This window comes from Danio rerio, chromosome 8 (genome assembly GCF_049306965.1).
Source record: "Danio rerio strain Tuebingen ecotype United States chromosome 8, GRCz12tu, whole genome shotgun sequence".
NCBI lineage: Eukaryota > Metazoa > Chordata > Actinopteri > Cypriniformes > Danionidae > Danio > Danio rerio.
The window spans coordinates 11,069,017-11,093,454 of NC_133183.1; the positions used below are offsets into that span (position 1 = coordinate 11,069,017).

At 33.3% G+C, this 24,438-nt stretch overlaps 1 protein-coding gene across 3 annotated transcripts in view; it reads right to left on the reverse strand.

The window, feature by feature from the left end:
* The window catches only part of plxna3 (plexin A3), a 350,688-nt gene that overhangs the window by 292,319 nt on the left and 33,931 nt on the right, over window positions 1-24,438 (reverse strand). For all 3 annotated transcript variants that reach the window (XM_073909723.1, NM_001098489.1, XM_009303765.5), the window contains 1 exon segment: window positions 20,347-20,529. Coding sequence is in view for 2 of the 3 variants with exons in the window: in NM_001098489.1 (NP_001091959.1) it covers window positions 20,347-20,529 (183 nt within the window). In the remaining variant the exon portion in view is untranslated.

Genomic DNA, 24,438 nt, shown 5'->3' on the forward strand with positions numbered 1-24,438 from the left:
TATGCATTCATTAATTTTAAAACACCACTAGATTAGAAAAATCACATGAAAACTCCTTTTATTTTAAAGTGTTATTTATTACTGCTCAGTAACCGGCATAATACAATACAAAATAATAATAAAAATCAAACAATAGTCCATTTCTCTTTGGTCTTAAAAATAAATGAAAACAAGTTTTTGCCAATTAAACACGAGTAATAATTCAACACTGAAAATAAAATGATACGGAACAATGAATGAATAAATAAATAAATAAATAAGAATAAATAAAAAAACTTGTGTTTGTATAATGTGAATCTAAACATCAGTATTTCCCTTTTAAAGAAAAGGAATGTAGTCAAAAGTTGCCGAACCGCTGTCTGAAAGGCACTTTTGATCAACTATATTACAAAATATTACTATTACAAAATTATTTAGTGTTTTGCTTTTGTATTTTATTTTTCTCTTTGGAGTAGAAATGTGTATATACCATACAGAGTATGAACCTAGTTCCTGTCACGTAGATCGCAGTGCGCTCTTGCCATTCTTCCAACTAGGTGCACCTGTAAAGTACGAGCGTGTCGCGTCGCTGTCAATATGCTTGTGCAAGCCGCGCCTCTCCATTGGAAATAGCGAACTTGCACGCACGAAAGATGGGATATGTGAACCTCCCTTAGTTAATAGCATCAGCCTTAGTTAATCCAGTGTGCATGGGTATTAGCCTCAGTGTACAAGCTCGAAACCTTAAACTAGCGCACAGGTGGCATAACTTTGTTTTATTGTAGTAGTTGTTTCATGCAGACACTCAGTGTTGAAAAGCCTTTTCATGGCTAGTTACATAACGAATTAAAGCGCGGGTTATAGTGAAATCAGTTAACCATTGCATCCCTACATCAAATTACTGATAAAAATAATAATCATTTATAATAACATTAGTAATAATAATAATTATAAAGTTCCACTGTATGATATTCTGGCACCATGGTGAAAATCAATGTAGTCGAAACAAGCAAATCCAACCATCTAACACCTTGTAAAGTATGTCATGTAGATACCACAGGAAAATGAACCCATTGCTTCTTTTATGAAGGTCTAAATTTGTATTTATAGGCAGAACAGAGGTACTTGACCCCCATTTCTTCACTTAACTTTCCATTACGCACACCGAACCCATCCTAAATCACACTGCGATCAAAGACTGTCATGTTAGAAAGTCGACAAGTGAAGGTTGACCTCACGATCAGTTGTGATGCTGTACAGTATCATTATAATGCCAGACACAATTACAGTGTAGCAGAGTCTCAGATACACACACCTTCCACACAGCCTGACGTTTACAGCTCTATGGGGCTCAATCAGACAAAATGTCAGAATTAAACTACGCTTTCTAATAAATCCACTGACATTTCAATGACATTTTTAGCCAGGTGACAGACTTGAAATCAATCTCACTCTTGAGCACAGTTCAAAGCTTAAAATAAGCATTAATTAGAAAAAAGGGAAAAATCTTTAACACAAAGTCTAAAAATTACTCAATAGCAAACCGTGGATAAGGTTAAAACACACAATCATGACTAATAAAACCACTAAATTCAGAGAAACCAATGATTTTCCAACAGTGTTTTAATTTTTTCATAGCTGTATATAAAAAAAGATTTATTTGTACCATAAAACTAAAAATTTTTTGCAACGACTCACAGCAGCAGATCTTCATAAACATCCAGCTTCCTACTTCAGATCTTAAAAAAAGCCTTTTAGGAATTGATGATCTCCTAAATGCAAGTGAACACGCTTAAGGTGGCCTAAAAAGCTGCATCAAAAATTTAATAGCAGCAAATTTAGCAAGCTCTCAGATGTTCCAAACACGTCAACATGAGCTCAGCGGCGTCGAGAAATCATCCTGTCGCTGCTCCGCCGAGGACAGCAACACATCTGTTTACCCAGGTACAAACCAGTCCTCTAATTAAAGGAAGAGTTCAACCAAAATTGAAAAAAAAATGAAAATAAGCTGGTAATTTACACACCAGTGGGCCATCAAAGATGTAGGCGAATTATTTACTTCAGTAGAACATTAAGGAATATTTTTTAGCTGAAACTGTGGTCTTTGGGGATTCACAGAATTCAAGTCAACAACTATCATCACAGAGTGTCAAAAAACACTGATTAACCAACCGTCCACAACAATCTGGAGTATAATTTTCCATTGCACACTGATTAAATCAAAATGATACAACATCTAGGAGAACACATTGAAGGGTTCCTATTTGATCCCTTTTACATGATGTGAGATGAGTCTTTGGTGTCTCTCTGGGATGCGTTTGTCAACGTTTCAGCTCAAAATACCCATCAAATTAATTATTGTACAATGTATTTGTAAAAAGTGCCATTAGATGCAAATGAGCTGGTTCACCCTGCTCATCATTCCTAAGTGAGTCTGTTTTCCCTGCATAATTTCAGATAAACAGCAGTCAGTGACAGAAATCGATCCCAGTTCAGGATGGTATGGGTGCAGTAGTACTGACTTGTTACATGTGGGGGCTCGTCCGGGAGGAGAGTGAAATTTAGAGGGGGTGTGTGTAACAGAGGCCAGCTAGCGAAGTGATATGCAGGTAAACCTCATTCTTCTGACCTCAATAGGTGCTCTAGATCAGAAACTAGAGGCCATGGTCTTTAGCCTCCTTGTTAGAGAAACAAACCTACATACAAAGAATCGCTAGTTCGATCCCAGCTCAAAACGGGATGGGTGCAGTAGTACCAGTGAAATACATGGTGGGGCTCGTCGGGGATGGGAGTGAGGTTTAGGAGGGTGAGTGTAACAGAGGCCAGCTAGCAAAGTACTATGCAGGTAAACCTCTCTCCTCTGATCTCAAAAGGTGCTCTAGCAACAGACGCTAGAGGCCATGGTTTTTAGCCTCCTTGCTAGAGCAACCAACTCCCATTCAGTGAATTGTCGGTTCGATTCCAGCTCAGAACGGGATGGGTGCAGTAGGACTTTTGGGTTACACTTGAATAACTCATTTGAGAGCTGCTGCTGATCACAGAGAGTTGGAACAGATCTTTTAAACCCAATCTCTTTACAAATCCTGTTCTTTGGACATGTTTATAGGCATTAATATGAATACATGTTGAGCGCCTGTTAAGCAATTTGTGAGTGGGGAAAACCAAACTCTTACGTCACGTTGAAATGGGCCTCAAATCATTGGGATTTGGATCCCTGCGTTCCCATGACCACCAAGATTAACAGAAACTGATTTCAGCACCATATTTAAAATAGCAGCAGAACACAACACTGAATACATTTTTGCTTCTAAACTCTATCAAAATTATAGGGTGTTGCATGAATGCATTATTACGGCTGGTAACCTGCGACTATAAAAACTACTTTATGCTGGATGAATACATTGGATTTGCAGTGTTTGGATGTCTATACAAGTTGTCAGCTGGATAAAAGGTATTATAGCACCACTGAGGACTCGAACTCGGGATGCCTGGTGCACATAGTCCATTCCTAATCCCAAATGTGCAATCATTTGCCAATCAGTTTTTGAGAAAACATTGATGATTTATTTAAAGTTTACAAATATTGTCACTTTCCCTAGAAACTAGTCTCTTGTCTTGTGAGATATGTTTCTCGTAATAGTGTAATAAATAAAGTTCAGTTTTGGTGTCCCGAGTTCGAGTCCAGGCTCATAGACCTTTCCGGATATTTGTGCAAATGTGATCGGTGTTAAGTTTTTGAAAAACATTTTGTAGTGTTTACATATTTATTACTTCATTTAAATCAATTAAAATAGAAGTTTTAATTCATAGAGACAAAGTTGATTTCAAAATGTACCTACGTTTTGTGATTTTGCTTTTCAGTTGATTTGAAGACTGAATTTTATTGTCAATTTCATCATTGATCTTTCTCGTAAACCTAGTCTTTAGTGTCTCGTTATAGTGTTTTGATTCAGTTTTGATTCAAAAGACCTAAATATATTAAAGGTGTCACGATCATCCAAATACTCAATTTGATTACATTTTCGATTCTAAAGGCACGATTCGATTTGATTTTCGATTATGAATAATTAATTAATTAATGACCAATTAATTATTTGTAGCCTACCGTTTAAACTACCTGACCTGCATGGTCATTGTTTTACCCATAAACAAATCATACAGTGAATGAATAAAGGCAAGATACATACATAATTACCACCTGTCAATCACTTTTTTCTGCGGGACTCGTGAAAAGGCAGTGATTTGTGTAGTTATAATGACGTTGGTTAAAAAGACGCACAGCCAACAGGAACCAGCCAACAGTATCTGAGGTGTTTGCTAAAATGACTTAGTACAAGTGAGTGAAAGATTGAAGTAGTCCTCTGACTGCCTGGACCTGCTGTGTGTGCGTCTGTGTCTGTGTGGTCACGTGATGTGCATTTTCAGAGGTAGAGAGGAAGGAGGCGCTGCTCAGAAATGCTACACGCCACTGTGGATGTCAAATCGTTGTCGTTCTAAAATGCCATTTAAAAACAAAGACAGTGTAAACAGGGCCTGAGTATGTACTTTTCGCGAGCGGATTTGCAACGGGGGCGGGCGGAGGATCGCGATGCCGGTGTTGTCTATCGGACGAACCGTACGTAATACGTACATAGCAGAGCTTGCAAAACTGTTTTTTTTTGTCGACAACACGAACATTGTCAACATAACTCACTGGAAATCCAAAATGCTTACACACCGGCGACTTCATTGAAAGAGGAGAGGGTTTAAGTTCTGTCGACGGGTCTCCTGCTTCTGCAGTTTAACAAGCACTTCAACAAGCCTGTTTTTTCCCGCTTGGCAAGCCAAGCTGACGTGACATGGGGGCGTGGCAGCATCGACGATTCTATTTTTTGATTCGATAATAGAAATTGAGCATAAATTTCGATCGATTTTGATTAAAAATCTAAATCGTGACACCCCTACAATATATCATCAGTACCTACGAAAATGTGTTTAGTTTTTTGGACTCTCAAAGTACCCATAGCCATTCATTTGCACTTTATAAATCACCAACAACCACAATGTCAGACCTCCCTACATCTTAAATGGTCATGAGGGTGAGTAAATTAACAGCAATTGCCATTTTTGAGTGGCCAATTTCTTTAACGAAGAATCTGACAGTTCTTAATGTTGAGGACGAGAGCTGATCAAGAAGCGTTGTTATTATCAAGCACTTGTAATGCACCGAAGGTCGGGAAAAAAAAAACGCCTCATTCCTCTCCCCACCTCGTTCGGTGACAGCGGATTTACGGCAAACAGATTTATCCATGATCAAACGTGGCTGAGGGCCGAGCTGCTCGTAAATCAGCCTCCCGGCCATTTCCACGCCCGCGCTGCGCTCTTCTCTGCTGATTTACGCTGCTAAATTAGCTCCAATTTCCAGCCTGATCACACTCTCGGATTTGAATAGAGCCAAAATGAGCCACAAAATGGCCGATGGAGTGGTCAGCTCTGACTTGTTAGAGGAGTTCAGCTCCAGTCAAAGATGCTAACATTGCGAAAATGTAAAAGCGGGAAAAAAATGAAGGCAGGTGATGATGAAGAAGAAATTAAAATACTTGCAGCTCATGCATGATTATGAGGATTAGAATGACTCAGTTGATGGTGCTCGGAAAGAAAAGCTGGGTTATTGTGCGAGCCGTGGCGCAGGCTAGAGCCGAAGCACAGGGATTTGACGCTTTTTAAAAGGCATTAATCAATTTGAACACTGCGACAGGGACACTAATCTGCCGGATTCAATCATGTATCATACGTCTAGGAGAGCCTGCAGAATGAGAATTTTTCACCCTGGCCTATTTATCTTTATAAAACATAAACATGATCACTCTGCATCACGGGCGGCGTGTGTAATAGGATCCGTTTCTTCATTTGAGAAAAAATAATAATAATAAAAGTGCATTTGTTGTAGTGCGCTAGCATGCTACTCGTACTATGCACATGTACTTGATGCGTGCATTAAAAAACAGGATGTACTACTACTATATTAGATTTTATTAAATGATTAGAATCAACTTACTTGTCATTACACATGTATAAGGCAACAAAATGCAGTTTAGGTCTAACCAGGAGTGCAAAAGCAGGAAGTGCGGGATGTAGGCATAACTTAGAAAGTTAAATGAAAGAAAAACTATGGTGATATTTACAGATGGATGTACTATGAACATTATATACAGGTTGTATTAACGATGAACAGAGATCTACAATAGATGAATGCATGAACATATTGCTATTAATAATCAGAGGTATGCAGATAGATATGAACATAATTATGAATGCATATGTGCGGTGTGTATGTAGTGAAGTGAATTTGGTAAAGAAAATGCTAATAATACAATAGAGAAGATATGAACATACTGTATCCCACAATGCAATGGGCTGGAGCTGACCTTCCATTTCAAATGTGATGAACAACCATGGTGTCATGTAAGATCCTGTCTGAGCAGAATCCTTTCCGCTTGCTCAACAGCTGATCCAAGATTGATGGTAAATTGTTTTTGTTTTTTATGTGGTATTATATCAAGTTGTAGGTTCATTCCACTGTGACGACCCCTAAAAATTAAGGGACTAAGCTGGAGAAAAATGAATGAATTAATGTATTATATCACATTAAAAGATGTTATATTAGTGGTGCTGAATGATTATTACACAAATAATTTTTTTATTATTTATCTTGCAAAATACTAAAAGGTTTAAATAAAAAAATAATTTAAAATGTTTTAAAAATTGATAGAAAAATATACATTATTGTTATTGTTGATTTTTGAAGAACTTGTACAAAAAGTGTATAAAAATGACACATTTTTAAAATAAAAAACTAAAAATAACAGTATAATACAAATAAAAGTATGCTTTTTTTAATTAACACATTTAAGCGTTTGCAGTTTTAAAATTTAACATTATATGTTTTTATGTACATAAAAAAATAAAACAGCTTTTGGTTTAATTAGGTTAGCAGGCAATAAAATAAAATTAATTAAAATAAAAAATTTAAATAAAATAAATAAAATAAAACCAAAATAAAATGAGATAAAAACAAAAAAATAAAACTAATAAAATTAAAACAAATAAAATTAAAACTAAACTAAATAAAAAAACAAACACAAAAACTGAAAAATAAATGATAATAAAACTTAATAAAATAAAACAAAATAAAACAAAACAAAACAAAATACAAGCAAATAAAATAAATAAATAAATAAATAAAAACAAATAAAATAAAAAAACAGCTTATGGTTTTATAGAATTAGCAGCCAATCTAAAAGGATCAACTTTACACTGTCTGCCATAAATGCTATTAAGATTTTTTTTCCTCACATATATAGTTTTTGTTTTTGGTACACAAAAAAAAATCTGTCATATTCCTGGAAACGACCTAATTAAACACAATGGCTTAAATTTGTTATACTGGAAAAAATCCCTTTTGTTTCACTCACCAACTATTTTTAAAACCAGCAGAGAGCATTTAGTATATATAGGGATGACTTCCTGCTTTTGTGATCAGTACAGCAAACACAAGGTCGAGGGGACGAAAGGTCAGCGGTGTGATGGGCCATTCAACTGATTTACTACATTTACCTTCACATCTTACCATCTAAACCCACTATAGACCATAAACCAACAGAAAAACATCCGATTAAAAATTCTACATTATCACATACATCCATTCCTGCATGTAACAAGCACATATCAAATACACACACTCAAGCTCAGCATAGGTGTGCCATAAAAAAAGATATCCTGACAATCTTGGGTTTATTTCCCAGCGGTCAGATTATCTGGTTGAGACGGTAGAAGCCTTCGGCATGTGAACAGCACAGGTGCAAGGCAAAATAGCAGCCCGGATTTATTTTTATTTGCCGTTGCGTTTGCTGCTAAATATCTGTGGTGGCTGGAAATGCTGCTGTCAGGCTACTGGTTTAAACAGTCGCTTGTTAAAAGTACAACAGGAGGCAGAGAATTCCTGCCAGAGCAGACCGGTGGATTATTACTGCAGTCCAGAGACATCAATGCTATGCGGTGTTTCACACAGTTTGGACCGAAAAATACTGTTTTGAGTTGACGGCAACGTAAAGGAGTGAATTTGCCAAAAAAAAAAAAATTATCATAATAATAATAATAATAATAAAATGTTTTTAAAAAAAATTTAAAAATACAAAAACTAAATCAAATCAATAAATAAATAAAATAAATAAAGTCAAGGGGCGTCACGGTGGCACAGTGGGTAGCACGATCGCCTCACAGCAGGAAGGCTGCTGGTTCAAACCTTGGCTGAGTCACATTTCTGTGTGGAGTTTGCATGTTTTCCTCGTGTTCACGTGGGTTTCCTCCGGGTACTCCGGGTTCCACCTAAAGTCCAAAGATATGCGGTATAGGTAAATTGGGCAAGCTAAAATTGTCCGTACTGTATGTGTGTGAACGAGAGTGTATGGATAATTTTCAGTGAGGGTTTGCAGCTGGAAAGGCATAAGCTGTGTAAAACATATGCTGGATAAGTTGTCGGTTTATTCCGCTGTGGCGACCCCAGATTAATAAAGGGATTATGCTGAAAATATAATGAAAATAAAATCAAAACTAAGTAAAATGACCAATAAAAATGGAAAAAAAATAATGATCACAAAATAAAAACAAATAAAATACAAACTAAATAAAATGAAAGAAACTAAATAAAAAAAACTACATGAAAATTAAATAAAATTGAAAAACAAAACAAAAAAATAATTAAATAAAAACTAATCTAAATAAAAGAAAAACAAAATTAAATTTAAAATTCTAATAAAATAAAAACTAAATAATAAAAACAAATCTAAAATAAAAACAACAAAATAAAAAAATCTAATCAAATTTAATGTAATTAATAAAAATAAATAAAATTAAACAAAACAATTTAATGAGAACAAACACAAAAAATATAAAATAAATTAAAATAAAACCCCCCATGAAATGATAAATGTTGAAGCCAGTAAATTTCTAATTGCATGAGTTTATTTTTACATATATAAATATTAATAGTATGAGGCAGAGAATCTGAAATTTTCATTTAACAATTCAAAATATATTGTTAGCATATGTTGATAGTATTTAGCTCACAAGTATTAAATTCCTGGAGGGTCACAGCTCTGCACAGTTTAGTTCCAACCCTAATTAAACATACCTGATCAAACTAAGTTCTTCAGGCTGGTTTGAAACCTGCAGGTAAGTGTATTGAAGCAGGGTTGGAACTAAACAGTGCAGAGCTGCGGCCCTCCTGGAATTTGACACCTGTGATTTGATGAAACTGTATAATGTATAATGAGTATAATGAACTACTTGCATTCAAAACGCATTAAAAAATTGACTCTGAAATTAAAAAAAGATTAACTAAAGTTTCATTATTATATCAATTATATCAAAATATTTAATTAAAAAATGTTACGTTTAGAAAAGTTGTTTAGGTTATGTTGTGTTTAAGTTTGTTTCTTGTATGTTTATTTCCTAATGTTTAAATGTTTAAAATGATGATAAGATTCTAATAGGACTTAATAAAATAAAATAGATCCAATAAAATATGTCTAACAATAATTCCCTGAAATTTTGTTTTTTTTACAGTAATTTATGACCAATAAAAGACTGATCGTTTGTTAAACAATTGATAATGGGTGAAACAGAAAATGGGTGATATAAAATATATATTGTATATGGTTTAATAAATCAATCATTTCTAAAACCATCTCTAAGCTGATCTGTCTGATTGCAAGGGAGACTACCAGCCAAAAAGTTACACAATCTTCTATCTGGTATCTGTAGTGTGTATCTGACAGTAGTGTGTGTTACATCTCACACTGCACATTTGTGTGGTCTTTAACTTAAATATCTAATTATTCCTACTAAAACAGACCTTTTAAAGTAATAACTGTGGACACACCGTTTACCATGGCTAAGTATGAGCTAATAATGTCATAGCCAATTAAAACACTGCTAAAAAAACAAGCTCTTTCTTTATGGTCACAGTATTTTGACTAAGGCAGTCAAAAAAGCGATGTCCCGACTGACTGGAGTAGCAGGGACAGGAAGCACTAAAGACTCATGGGTGATTTCCGTACAGCTTGAGAAAAGCGGCTTGCCGTCTCTTTTCTTCTGCCAAAACAAACAAGCCATTGCGAGGGGAGATATGGAGCAATTACCCAGCATCCTCCTGTATTCTCCACACCACATTATATAGCAGGTAGACCAGCACTCTGAAAACCACTCTACACAATCACCACAACACAACCCAGAGATAAAATGATGCTTTTTGTGGCTAAACCAGTTATATGTAATCGCCTATTCATATGCCAATGAGAGATGAGATGTGGTGGAAAAAATAACATGTTGACTCCACTATATTTCTGGATGAATAAGTTCGGGCATCAACAACATTAAAGCATGGATCCATCCTACCTTGTATCAATGGTTCAGGCTGGTGGTGGTGTAATGTGTGGGGGATATTTTCTTGGCACACTTTGGGTCCATTTAGTACCGACTGAGCATTGAGCCTACCTGAGTATATTGTTGCTGTCAATGTCCATCCCATTATGACCACAGTGTACCGATCTTCTGATGGCTACTTCCAGCAGAACAACGTGCCATGTCATAAAGCGTGAATCATTTCAGACTGGTTTATTGAACATGACAATGAGTTCACTGTACGCAAATGGCCTCCACAGTCACCAGATCTCAATCCAATAGAGCACTTATAGAGTGTGATGGAACGGGAGATTCACATCATGGATGTGCAGCCGACAATTCTGCCGCAAATGTGTGATGCTATCATGTCAATATTTACCAAAATCTATGAGGAGTATTTCCAGTACCTTGTTGAATCTATGACACGAGGTATTAAGGCAGTTTTGAAGGCAAAAGAGGTCCATACCGGTACTAGTAAGTTGTACCAAATAAAGTGGCCGGTGAGTGTGTATATATGACAATGAAATAGCCTAAATAAATGCCATTAATCCAACAATTATACAAAAATATTTTATACAAATTAATTATTAAAGCATTTTGAGAAAAAGAGCTAGTTTCTTTATATCCTAATGGTAAAATATTTAACATGAAAACATTTTAACAAATAAGACTTTATAAAAATAAGTTTAATATAGTTAATATAATAAAATAACTAACAATAATATAACAAAATACATATATTTTAGTGTAAATGCGTCAATAAAATGTTACCATCAATAAAACATGGTTATTTTATTGGATTGTTTTTTGTTTATTTATTTTTTTATCTGTATAATTTAAATGGAGTTAAAAATTGAGTTTAAAAAGTTTAAAAAGCCTTTTTTATATAATAAAAGTATAATAATAATAAATAATTGAAATAATAGTTGAGTTTTAATTTCATTTCAATAATTCTGATTGTCAACATCATTTCAGTGGCATCTTTTTTGTTTCTAATTGTATTTTTTATAAAAAATTAACATAAAGTGATAAAATGTTATAAAGCAAATATATTTCATTTAAATAATCAAATAAATAAAAAAATCAAATCTTATAAAAAAAATCAAATCTTATATAATATTTCATTTAAAAAAGCTTATGTAATTTTTAATAATTAACCACAAACTACAATGTTCAAGCTATTATTTTACTGTTCTTTAAAATTAGAAAAATATTTTTATATAATTAAATCTGATATAATATAATATAAATAAAATATATATATATATATATATATATATATATATATATATATATATATATATATATAATATAATACATTAATATAATAGAATTAAAAATTTTATAATATAAATTAATATAAAATAACGTGATGTAAAATAATATATAACTTAATATAACATAACAAAATATAATATAATAAATACATTATTAATATGATATAAAATATGAATCAATAAAATATAAATTAATACAATATAAATTAATATAAATTAATATAATATAATATAATCTAATATAATATAATATAATGTAATATAATATAATATAATATAATATAATATAATATAATATAATATAATATAATATAATATAATATAATAATGGGAAATAATGTAATGTAATAAATCTATTTTATTACAAGATTTTATTTTTGATGACAGTCAAATATTTCAAGCTTTAAAAATGCCAAAAATCTTCATTCAAACACTTTTATGTGAAGCATAAAACATTACACTGCTTCTCCACCAAATTGCACAATTACTATTTTTTAGTTCTCGATATGAAATATATTCCTTTGATTAACTGCAGGCACATACAAACAGTAATCCAGGCACACTTTAAGCCTCAGGGTGTGTTGAAGAAATTATAGCTTTTCCCAGCGACTCCAGCTAAATCCCGTCCACACACACTCCCCCGTTCATGGAGGAACACACTCGCTGTACATGTATGAAATGATAACCGGCAGCCTCTAAAACTCTGAAAGCCTAACAGCGAGCAGATCCGCACACAAACTGTTTAGCGTTTCATCCTGACACAATGTTTATGAGCGAATACAAACACTCACAAGTCTGTTTGTTGTGATGTTTGCAGTCAATCTGAAGGCCATATGGATGGAGGAGGATCTCGGGAACGTCATATAATCTCCATCAACAAACAGAGCTGCTTATTATCAGAGCTGTGGGTTTGGTTTATTAAAGGGACAAATCATTCAAACATCAAAAGTCTGCCGTCGTTTATCATTTAGGCACTTGTTCCAAAGCCTGTCAGTGTTTCTTTCTTATGTTGGACACAAAAGAAGATACTTTGAAGAATGTTGGTAACTGGTTGCTAGTGATAACGAGTAGGATTAATAGATATTGATTACTAGATATAGGAATTAAAAAGGATATATGTTTTTATTTATTTAAAAATTACGTTAAGTTAAAAGTTAAGTTTTCTAAAGTAAAATTCATATAAGAAGCATAAAATAACAACAACACAGGATAATAATAATAATAAATATCATTACAACTAATGTAAACTTAAAATATCAACACTTTAAAATGCCACTAAGAGATTTGTTTAGCTGTGTTCTTTAATCTTATATTACGTTAGAATGTTCTAAATTTAATAGCACTTTTTTTGATGGGATACTTGGAAGATGTTATGGGATTCATGTTGGGTCATTTATAACATCTCAATTATTCTGCATTGTATGCATCATGTACACTCCCCGGCCACTTTATTAGGTAGTTGTTGACTTTGAATGTGGCATGGTTGTTGGTGCCAGACAGGCTGGTCTGAGTATTTTAGAAAACTGCTGATCTACTTTGATTTTCATGCACAACCATTTCTAGGGTTTACAGAGAATGGTCTGAAAAAGAGAAAATATCCAGTGAGCTGCAGTTCTGTGGGCGCAAATGCCTTGTTGATGTCAGAGGAGAATGGTCTGACTGGATTGAGCTGATAGAAAGGCAACAGTAACTCAAATAACCACTTTTTACAACAGAGGTATGCAGAAGGCCATCTCTGAACGCACAACACGTCCAACCTTGAGGCAGATGGGCTACAGCAGCAGAAGACCACACCGGGTGCCACTCCTGTCAGCTAAGAACAGGAAAATGAGGCTACAATTCACACAGACTCACCAAAAATGGACATAAGAAGATTGGAAAATATGTTGCCTGGTTTGATGAGTCTTGATTTCTGCTGCCACATTTGGATGGTAGGGTTAGAATTTGGCATCAACAACATGAAAGCTTGGATTCATCCTTCGTTGTATCAACAGTTCAGGCTGGTGATGGGCCAATAAGTACCAACTGAGCATCGTGTCAATGCCACAGCCAACCTGAGTATTGCAGCTGACCATGACCACAGTGTCCCCATCATCTGATGGCTTCCTCCAGCAGGATAACGCACCATGTCATAAAGCACAATCATCTCAATTTGGTGTCTTGAACATGACAATGAGTTCACTGTACTCAAATGGCCTCAACAGTCACCAGAGCTCAATTCAATAGAGCCCCTTTGGGATGTGGTGGAACAGGAGATTCGCATCATGAATGTGCAACTGACAAATCTGCAGCAACTGTGTGATGGTATCATGTCAATTAAGGCAGTTCAGAAGGCAAAAGGGGTCCAATCCGGTACTAGTAAAATGTACCTATTAAGGTGTACCTAATAAAGTGGCCAGTGAATGCATAGCTTTATCCGCTTGTTAAGTGGTGACATGTTGGTGACGTATCTAATACTGTTTCCAAGTCCAAGCCGCCACTCATTTGAGTTGAGAAATCATTTATTTATGATCACTTTTTATTCATATCACACATTAAAGTTAATTTTATATAAAGTCATAGTGTACACAACAATCTCTGGGCTTAATGCATCAAAAAATACCAAAATCTTAACAATTTATAAAAAAATGAATCACTTTCTGGCCATTGGATATTAGGCATGGACATATATATTGTGAGCGTGATTTTTGAAAGTATTAAATCTCTTTGTAAACATTTATAATTACAATTTCACGAGTCTCCCATACAGTTGAATAGAGCGCTTGGACCCGGAAGCCGCTTCACGTGTCACACTTAACAAGCGGATAGGAAATTAAGAGTGGGTTTAAGCTAAGACAATCTGTATTTCTTTAGTCTGCATTCATTATGTTCTGCTATGTATAGTATTTTTAAACACCAATAAATAAAAAAGGGGAAAAAGACATTCATAAAAACTTAAAGATATGTTAACTTGGAATACAAATAAACAACTTTAAAACTAACACAAGCTTACAACATCAAAACTATTTAAAAATAGAGTCTTTGCCATTCTAATTGATAGTGGCAACTTATTCCATATTTATCATTAAAATGAAATACCAGGTGCAGGATTTTGTACTTGAAAATGTTGTATATAATCAGACTAAGTACGTAAAAACTTTCATATTGTAAGCATAAATAACACTGTAAAGATGTGGCGAGTATGACATCATCATTTACTCACCATTCAATGGTTAAAAATCTATTTGAGTTTCGTTCTTCTGTTGAACGCAAAAGAAGATATTTTGAAGAATGCTGATAGCGGACACCCATTGACTTCCATAGTATTTTTTCCTACTATGAAAGTCAATGGGTGCCATCAACCAACATTCTTTAAAACATATTTTTTGTTGTTTAAATAGAAGGAAACGTGTTCATTTTTGGCCGAACTATCCCTCTACCAACAAACGATTCCACAGCTACCAGGCAAGAAGTCGAACTCAATCTCCAGATGTATTTCTGTTTCCAAACAGTTTGATGGGCAGCGATCGCACCAGGGTTTTGAGAGGTATATCAGGACATGTTCGGACACAAATAATCCAGCTCCCACAGGATAAAGCCCAGCTCCCTCAATCTGTCCGGAGAAATGGATGCGATCGCATTTATATTCTCCAGCTGAGTGCTGGAACGCGAACACACACCAGACACTGGAGCAGATTTTCCTCCCCATCTACCTCGTTTTAATTATGATGTCTGCTGAGAAAGAGCCAAGTCAGCTTCTCAGAGCAATTTCATCGGCCTCAACATCTAATCTAATTCCTTTAAGGTTAGACACCCCGTTATTTCATTTTAAGATTTTTTTTTACCTTTATTTTTTGCCATTACATTAAATTAAATTCATTCTAATGAAAAAAAAACATCCTAAATGCACTTCTAAAGGTTTCTTTTAGACATTTCCGCATGTATACACTTTTAAAAACATTCCTGCGCAGCAGCACTTACATAGACCAAATGTCATGGATTTATTCATAAATGTATTCTAAAGTTTTTAACAGAGCATATGTGTCTACACTGTAAAAATTACATAGGAAAAAGTCATGACAACAAATGTTTTACGTCATTTTAACTTGGAGGAATCCCACACCAACATAAGGAGAACATGCAAACTCTACACAGAAATTGAGCGAGGACTCAAACCAGTAACCTTCTTGCTGTGAGGTGACAGTGCTAACCACTAAGCCACTGTGTCATTTTATTTTTCATTCTAAAGAAAAGAAAACATCCAAAATGCAATTTTCTGCATGTAAACACTTTTTTACATTTTTTAATTTCTCAAAATGATTATTTTCAACTGCACAGAAGCACCTTTAAACCTCAAACTTGACAGATTTATTCATAAACATATTGTTACATAGAACAGACCTGTAAAAATGATGACAAAACATGACAACAAGTGTTTTGTAACTTCAACTTACTTCACCTAGTTATTTTGTTCAACTTAATAATTTAAAGTTAAACTTAATATTTTCAGTCAGTCACTTTGATGCTAAGTTCAGATGAATAGAAAAGTTGATTTAACTAAAAAAGTAGGGAATAAGTTTTTTTTTACCTAGTACATACAATAAAAAAACAGTTGACTCAACTTAAACTTTGAAGGCAACCAGCTTCAGGACATTTGAGTTTACTTAACTTAAATCCAGTCAAGTGCAGTACTTGGGTTGAAAGTTGAGTCAACTATATAAAAAAATACAAATAAAATAAAACAAATGCTCAACAGCAGATTGCCTAACAGTTTGGAGTTGAGTCAATTTTTTATAGTGTAGTTTGCCTGATAATATTCAACATCTTTTTCTGAAAAAAAAAAAAAAAGTTAATATACTTTTTTTCTGAATTGCTAATAAATATTTTTATACTTTCTGAATTATGGAGTTATGCAAATAGTTACACAAATAAACAATCTTTTTTTGTGAAGAAAAATGATTTTTTTTTAAATAAATGTAACTTAATAATGCAATCAGTTTGATGTTAAGTTGCGATGACCAAAAAAGTTAAGTTTAATCATTAATTAATTTTCCTTCGGCTCAATTCCTTTATTAATCGGGAGTTGCCACAGCGGAATGAACCTCCAACAGTTGTGTTGACTAGAAAAGTTAGGTTGATTCAACTAATGGAGCAAATTATTTTATTTTACAGTATACAAAGTTTGTCTAATTATATGCAAAATTGTATTTTCTTCAAAAATAGTTAATATAAGCTTTTTCTGATTTGTTAATATATATTTTTATACTTTCTGAATTATGAAGTTATACAAATAGTTACAAAAATAGACAATCTATTGCTCAGATTTTTAAAATAAATGTAACTTAATATTTCATTTAGTCTGATGTTAAGATGACTGAAAAAGTTAAGTTGATAAAAAAAAAGGAAGCAAGAGTTTTAATACAGGTTTGTCTGATTATATGCAACAATTTTAGTTTCTTCAAAAACTGTTAATACACATTTTTTTCTGAATTGCTATTTTATATTTTTAATGCTTTCTGAATTATGGAGTTATACAAATAGTTACACAAATAGAATTTATCTACAGTTAAATAAATTTAACTTAATATTTCAGTCAAAAAGGAAGCAAGATTTTTTTTACAGTTTACAAAGTTTGCCTGATAATATGCAAACATATTATGTAAACATAAAACCTCTAATGATCGTAATTCTTTAAATGATCAATCAACTGCCGATTGACTTTTGCAGCTTGTTCAAACTACTTTTTAAAATTAATTGAAACACCATTCTTACATTGTTGGGGGTTTTACACCTAAATTTGTAAAAATTATTAATTTAACTGATTAACATAATCGATTTGTTTTGGGACAGCATGAATGAATTGTATGGAATCCTGCATTTTTTACAGTGTATATTTACATGAAGTGTCTTCTGTTCATTCTCTCAATGAACTTTCATTGTGAATAAATATTCTTCATGTCAGGCTGCTGAGTAATGTTAAACTTTAATGCCGCATCGGTTTCTCTCTTTCTTTCCCTCAGTTTTTTTCATACACAGCTTGAACTATTTACGAGCGGTCGAAAAAGCGACTCCACCCTCTCTGGCTTTGGCTCCCTCGAGGTTCCCTGTGCTTATAAGGGCCGAAACACAGGCTATGAACGACTCAAGCTGTTGTTTGAGGGGGAAAAAAGTTAGTAACTTCTGTGGAGAGCCATCATAAGCTCACCAGTGGCCATATTATTCTTTAAACATCCCCAGCTGCTGCCTGCTCCGGTCTGGAGGATTGAGTCACAAGGTGCTGCTTTTATTATGGCTTTAGAGGAGGTTTGTGAACGTGGTGGAATGAAGAGAAAAAGTTTTTTTTTTTCCGTTTTTTTGTAGGTCAGACTGGGGCGAAATCTAACAATCTAACACACCTGCCAATGTATGTATGTGTATATATATATATATATATATATATATATATATATATATATATATATATATATATATATATATATATGTGTGTGTGTGTGTGTGTGTGTGTGTGTGTGTGTGTGTGTGTGTGTGTGTATATATATATATATATATATATATATATATATATATATTTTTTTTTTTTTTTTTTTTTTTTTAATCAGCCACAGCTTGAGCGAGAGTAAATGACAAGCAAATTGTAATTTTTGAGTAATCAATAGCTTAAAGGGGCCTATTATGCACAAATCGTAAAACATAATTGTTCAGCAATGATGTTTGAATATAGCCAGCCTCTAAATGGTTAAAATATATTAATTTTACTTTTAATAATCGCACGTCATAATAACAGCCTGCAGAAACACTTTGATTGACATTCTCCCTTTGTACATGTCATCGAAGGGGAAATGCCTTGCCCATTAGTGACTATCTCTCCCTCAGCAGTCCTCTGCCATTAGTTTTGAATATGCAACTATGCTGACACGTGCTTTTAGCTCCACCCTCTTTTGAAAAGAGCATCTCATTTGAATTTAAAGCAACAGCCACCAAATGGCACAATTTGGATTAAAGCCTAAAAGGGGCAGTTATAAAAAAAAAGTGTGATATTTTGAGCTGAAACTTCCCGTACACACTCTAGGGACATCAGAGACTTATTTTAGATCTCATAAATAAAATATAGACAGCAATAAATAATATTCAGTAACTTGCATAGATGAATCATTTTTCTTTATAAAACTTCAATGTATTCTAAGCCGCAGGTATTCAATTTGTTCTGTCCTTTTTTTTTTACTTTTAAAAGTTATTGGAGTCATTGATTTGCATTTCTGAATCACCAACAACCCCAATTTATACATTTAAAATAAAATGTATTGTTAAACTAACACAAAAATGGCATCCTGGACGGCCTGAGCAAGAGTAAATGACCAGAAATTTTAATTTTCGAGTAATCTATTGCTTAAAGAGGGCCTATTATGCAAAAAAATAAAAATAAAATATAAAAAATTAGCTTTTATCAGGGGTTTAAATAAAATAGTTCGACAACAGTGTGTGAATATGATCAGCTTATAAATGGTTCAAATGTATTAATTCTACTTTTTAGAAATCGCACTTCATAATAGTCTGCAGAAACTCTTTGATTGACATTCTCCCTTTGTACGCATAATCAAAGATGGAAAGCCCCGCCCATTAGTGACGATCTCTTCCTTGCTAGCATAGACAGCCCTGAGTGAGAAGCAGCCATCTGTCATTACAGTTTTGAATCTGCCACTATGCTGACACAGAGCTGTTTTTAGCTCTGTCTCTCGTTTGAAAAGAGCACAATCTCATTTGAATTTAAAGCGACAGTCACCAAAATAACACAAATTGGATTAAAGCATAAAATGCGCAGTTTCAAAGAGTTAAAAAATTGTATTTTAAGCTAAAACTTCACATACACACTCTAGGGACATCAGAGATCAATTTTATATCTTGTTAAAAGTGGTACTATAGGTCGGCGCAATAGCCTAGTGGTTAGTCAGTCGACATATGGTGCAGTAGCACGTCAGGGCGTCCTCTGTTCGAATCCCGGCTCAAGGACATTTCCCTACCCTACCCTCCACTCTCTCTCCAACTTCGCTTCCTGTCTAAATACTGTCCTACCTAATGAAGGCAAAAAGGCCAAAAATAAATCTTTAAAGAAAAAAAAAGGGGGTATAATAGGTCCTCTTTAAAAACTATTCGATTATTTCAATATAGGACTAAAAATTCAAACATCCTAGTTTTTTCACCAATATAAAACCAAATCTGCCTCCATTTGTCTTCTTAATCTTCCTAATGTAGTGTACACTTTTTCTAACTTTAGATTTTGCAAAAAAAAATAAAAATAAATGTTTATTCTCAGCCAATGTCACTACGACTTCAATAAAAAACACTTTCCACTGACAAATCACAAACCGATCAATTCCCTACAGATGAAAACAAGTCTCAGTTTCCCACTGAATCTCCAGTTTCCCTCTGAAAGATTTCCAAGTAGTGAAGCAACATGAGCCATGCACGCTTTCGGCTTCAGATGCAGCACAGCATCACCGAGGGATTAGAGGAGTTTTTGACGGATTAGTCAGTCAGTGCACTTCAAATATAACCAAAATCACTCACGCACAACTTTATATCACTGCGACTTCACAATCAAGTAGCAGCAGCAAGAGGAAGCCAAGAAAAGCCCGGTGTAACTGTAAAAAGCTGATTGGCTGGATCTTACCTTCTTGAGGTGGCCGCTGCGAGTGCCCACAAACACCACCGAATGGTCTCCGTATGTGTATGCAGCCACTGATGCCATGCCGTCAGTGCGGTCGTCAAACAGAGGAATGCCCTCGATCACCATCAATCCCCCAAGGGGCTGATTCAAGACCAGGCCGCAGAAATCATCACCAATCTGCTTGGGCTATAGGAGGATAGGGAAAAAAATATATAACATAATTAGCTAATATTAAGTAGATTATTTAGTTGTTTATTATTGTTTATTTGAATTGTATTTGTTTTACCAGAAAGATTTGCTTTGAAAATAAACTTCTAAAAAAAATAAATACATAAACAAACAACTTAAATATATATATATTTACTAAATCAAATCAGTGACCATGATTTAAAGCAATGCACCTAAATTAAAAATTTAATTTAAAATACATAAATAAAACACATCAACAATAGGGTTAGCAATTATTTAAAAATAAAATAAAATTAAGAAAATTATTTTATTGATTATTCATATTTTCACATTAATATAATTTTTTTGTCATATTGTTTTTTGTTTGTTTTATTGGTTATAGTTTAGGCCAAAAATAAGACACGTGGGAAAAAATAAAATAAAATGAAATAAATAAATAAATAAATAAATAATAATAATTTGATTTATTTATTTATTTAAAAAAAATGAAAATAAAAATGACATCAACAATATGGTTAACAATTCTGTCCCAGTGATTTTAATTCAAATCAAATCAAATAAAAAGATAGGGTTAGCAAAAATGACAAGGATTTCAATAAAAAAAAAAAGAAATAAATTTTTATAAAAAATAATAATACTAAATAAGGTAAAAACCTAATATTTGTTAAATGCAAAAGACAAAAACAAGCAAATCAAATTAGTTACCGTGATTAAACAAAGTAACTAAATAAATAATTAAATAAATGTAATTATTTAAATTATTTTAGATTTTATTAAAAATAATTTTAATAAAAATCACAGCAACAATATGGTTAACAATTCTGTCCCAGAGATTTAAAAAAAAAAAAAAAAAGGTTGGCAATAATGACAGGGATTTTAATTGAAAAATAAAATTAACTATATAAAATTAATACATAATATATAAAACAATATAAATGTATAAAATAAATGAATATAAAAATGTGTTATTTAAAAAAAAATGCATGTTACAATAATTTAAAACAACACAATGCATCTACCTAACAACTACTTGGTACTACTAAGGATTCGATAAAAACAACCATAGTAGGGTAAAAAAATTCAGTCATTTAATCCCAGTAAAAAGAAATAAAGACAAATACAAGCTACTAAAAAAAAAAAAAAATTAAAACAATAAAGCATTAAACAAAACAAAAAAGTACAAAAAAACAAAACAAAAGTATAAATAAAAAATAAAACAAAAGTATAAATAAAATAAAAAATTAAATATAATAAATTAAAATAAAAAAATAATTAAAATTTTTTTATAAAATCTAATAAAATAAAAATTAAATAAAATTTAATTAAATAAAATAAAAAATAATAATTAAAATTTAAAATGAAATAAAATTACATGAAATAAAATTCAATAAAATTAAATAAATTAAGATAAAATAAAAAGGGGCCCTGGTTGATGCTTTTATTTCTGTGAACAAACAAAGTCAAGAAGCCCTGTGTTATGCCATTATTTAACACGCTTTTAACTAATCCTTGACATTTGTGAGGCAAAAGGCATGCATACCATAAAAACGAATCTCTTGGCCAGATATAAGGTAACTGATCGCATTTCCTCAGTCAAATAAACAAACACTTCACCCACATAAGCTACCAAATATCCTGAAGACATAATGACAGCTTCTCTCCAGCTGTCGTCAAATCTGGACATCTCAGACAGGAAGAGCAGAGCCACCCAAACAGAGGCTGTGAAAGTGAACCCACGGGGATCGCACGGGGCCCGACAAACACCGAGCAAAGAGACATGACATCATCCTGCACTCTACCTCACTGTCAGGCCTTTATCACTTCACCATTTACCCTCTAAGCGACACCAAGCAGCTTTATTTCAGACCATTTTAATGGCTGTCCACTGACACAGAGGGAGGGGGGGTCTAAAGAAAAAACTGCATGTCATTTCACCTTAAGGAAATGTCTGAAGAGTTATTCAGAAATCAATTGCCTTGACTAACATCTGCTACATATCAGCTGGCCGAATAATGATGATGATGTCATTGAACACTCGAAACTAGTCCTCTGGTTCAGACTGGAGGTGAACTGTTGACTTGTTACTGTGTTTTCTTAGGTTGATGGAACACTGAAAGCTCTTAATATGACAAATGAGTATTTTAATAAATTAGAAAAAATATATATGTATGTGTTTATACTTGTTGTTCAGTCCTTTTTGGTTTATATATGGGTGTTTGTGTGTACAACAAAACCATTCACAAGAGATAAAAAAAAAAAAAAAAATTCGAATTAACTTGTTACGCATCATTTGAATGTGGGTTGCGCCTAGAAGGCATAAAACATATGCCGGAATAGCTGGCGGTTCATTCTGCTGTGGCAATCCCTGATAAATAACGGAAATGGAAAAGAAAAATGAATAACTTGAATGCTGAAAAATGTGAGGTGTTCAAAAAAATCTAAATACTGAGAAAATTTCCAAAGAATGCGAAGAAATTAAGCAATGCACTTAGCAATGCATTTTATTATTCAAAACCAAGTTTTGATATATTTACAATAGAAATAGTACAAAATATATTTATGACAACTGGGCTGCGTCCCAAATCACATACTTTCATATTATATAGTACGCTAAAATCAGTATGTGAGCTGCGAGTATGCGAGCCGAATTCAAAAACAGTATGCAAGTACCCATATGACCTACTACTTCTGGCGAGATTCTAAAGTGTGCATCTGATGCAAAAAAGAAGTTAAAATAAGTTTAATCATAATAGAGTGAAAGTTTATCATTTGCATGTGTTTTTTAAGGCCTGTGACTGCATTTCAAGAGAGTTTAAAACAATTGTGTGCAAGAAATAATGATATTTGGAGGTGTTACAAAGATTAATTGTATTGAATTATTTATACAATTTATGCAGCAAATAATATCTTACTTATAATGTGTCTTGTTTCAAGTTCACAAATTTACATTTCAGAGCAAAAATGTTATTATTTTATACTTATAATATTTAATTTAGCTTGTTTTAATAATTTTTATTTGTATTTTTTCTGAAGGTAAAAACAAATCAATGTTTGTACATGATTTAAGATTTTTTTATATATATTTGGGCTAAAAACGAGACAAAGCAAAGAAAAGCACACTCAGATCTACTTAGCCTTACTGTCTAATGACCAGAGCCCCATTGACACCTTCTGCCAATGCATTGATGAAATTAACAATTAGATGTGCAAAAACTTTCTTCAGTTAAACAAAGTCATTGCGTTTGGAAATAGAGATGAGGTTCTCAAGGTGAATGTGTATCTTGGGTCAAAAAACAAAAAATAAGGTCAAGTCTTGGTGTGACTCTGGAGTCAGATCTGAGTTTCAACAGTCATGTCAAAGCAGTAACTAAATCAGCATACTATAATCTCAAACACATTGCAGGTATTGGATGCTTTGTTTACAGTGAAGACTTAAAGAAACTTGTTCATGCTTTTATCAGCAGCAGAGTGGATTACTGTAACGGCCTCCTCACTGGCCCTTCCAAAAAGACAGTCAGACAGCTCTTCCAGAACGCTGCGGCCAGGATTCTGACCAGAACTAGAAAATCAGAGCACATCATACCTGTCCTCAGGTCTTTACACTGCCTCCCAGTTACATTCAGAATAGATTTTAAAGTATTGTTACTGGTCTATAAATCACTAAATAGCCTCGGGCCTCGATACATTACAGAAATGTTCACTGAATACAAACCTAACAGATCACTCAGATCTGTAGGATCAAATAAACTAAAAAGTCCAAAAGGTTTAGTCAAAGCAGGGTAAATCCGCCTTCAGCTACTATGTCCCCTGCTTCTGGAATCAGCTTTCAGAAATGATCAGATGTGCTCCAACATTAGGCACATTCAAATCAAGACTGAAAACACATCTGTTTAGCTGTGCCTTTAC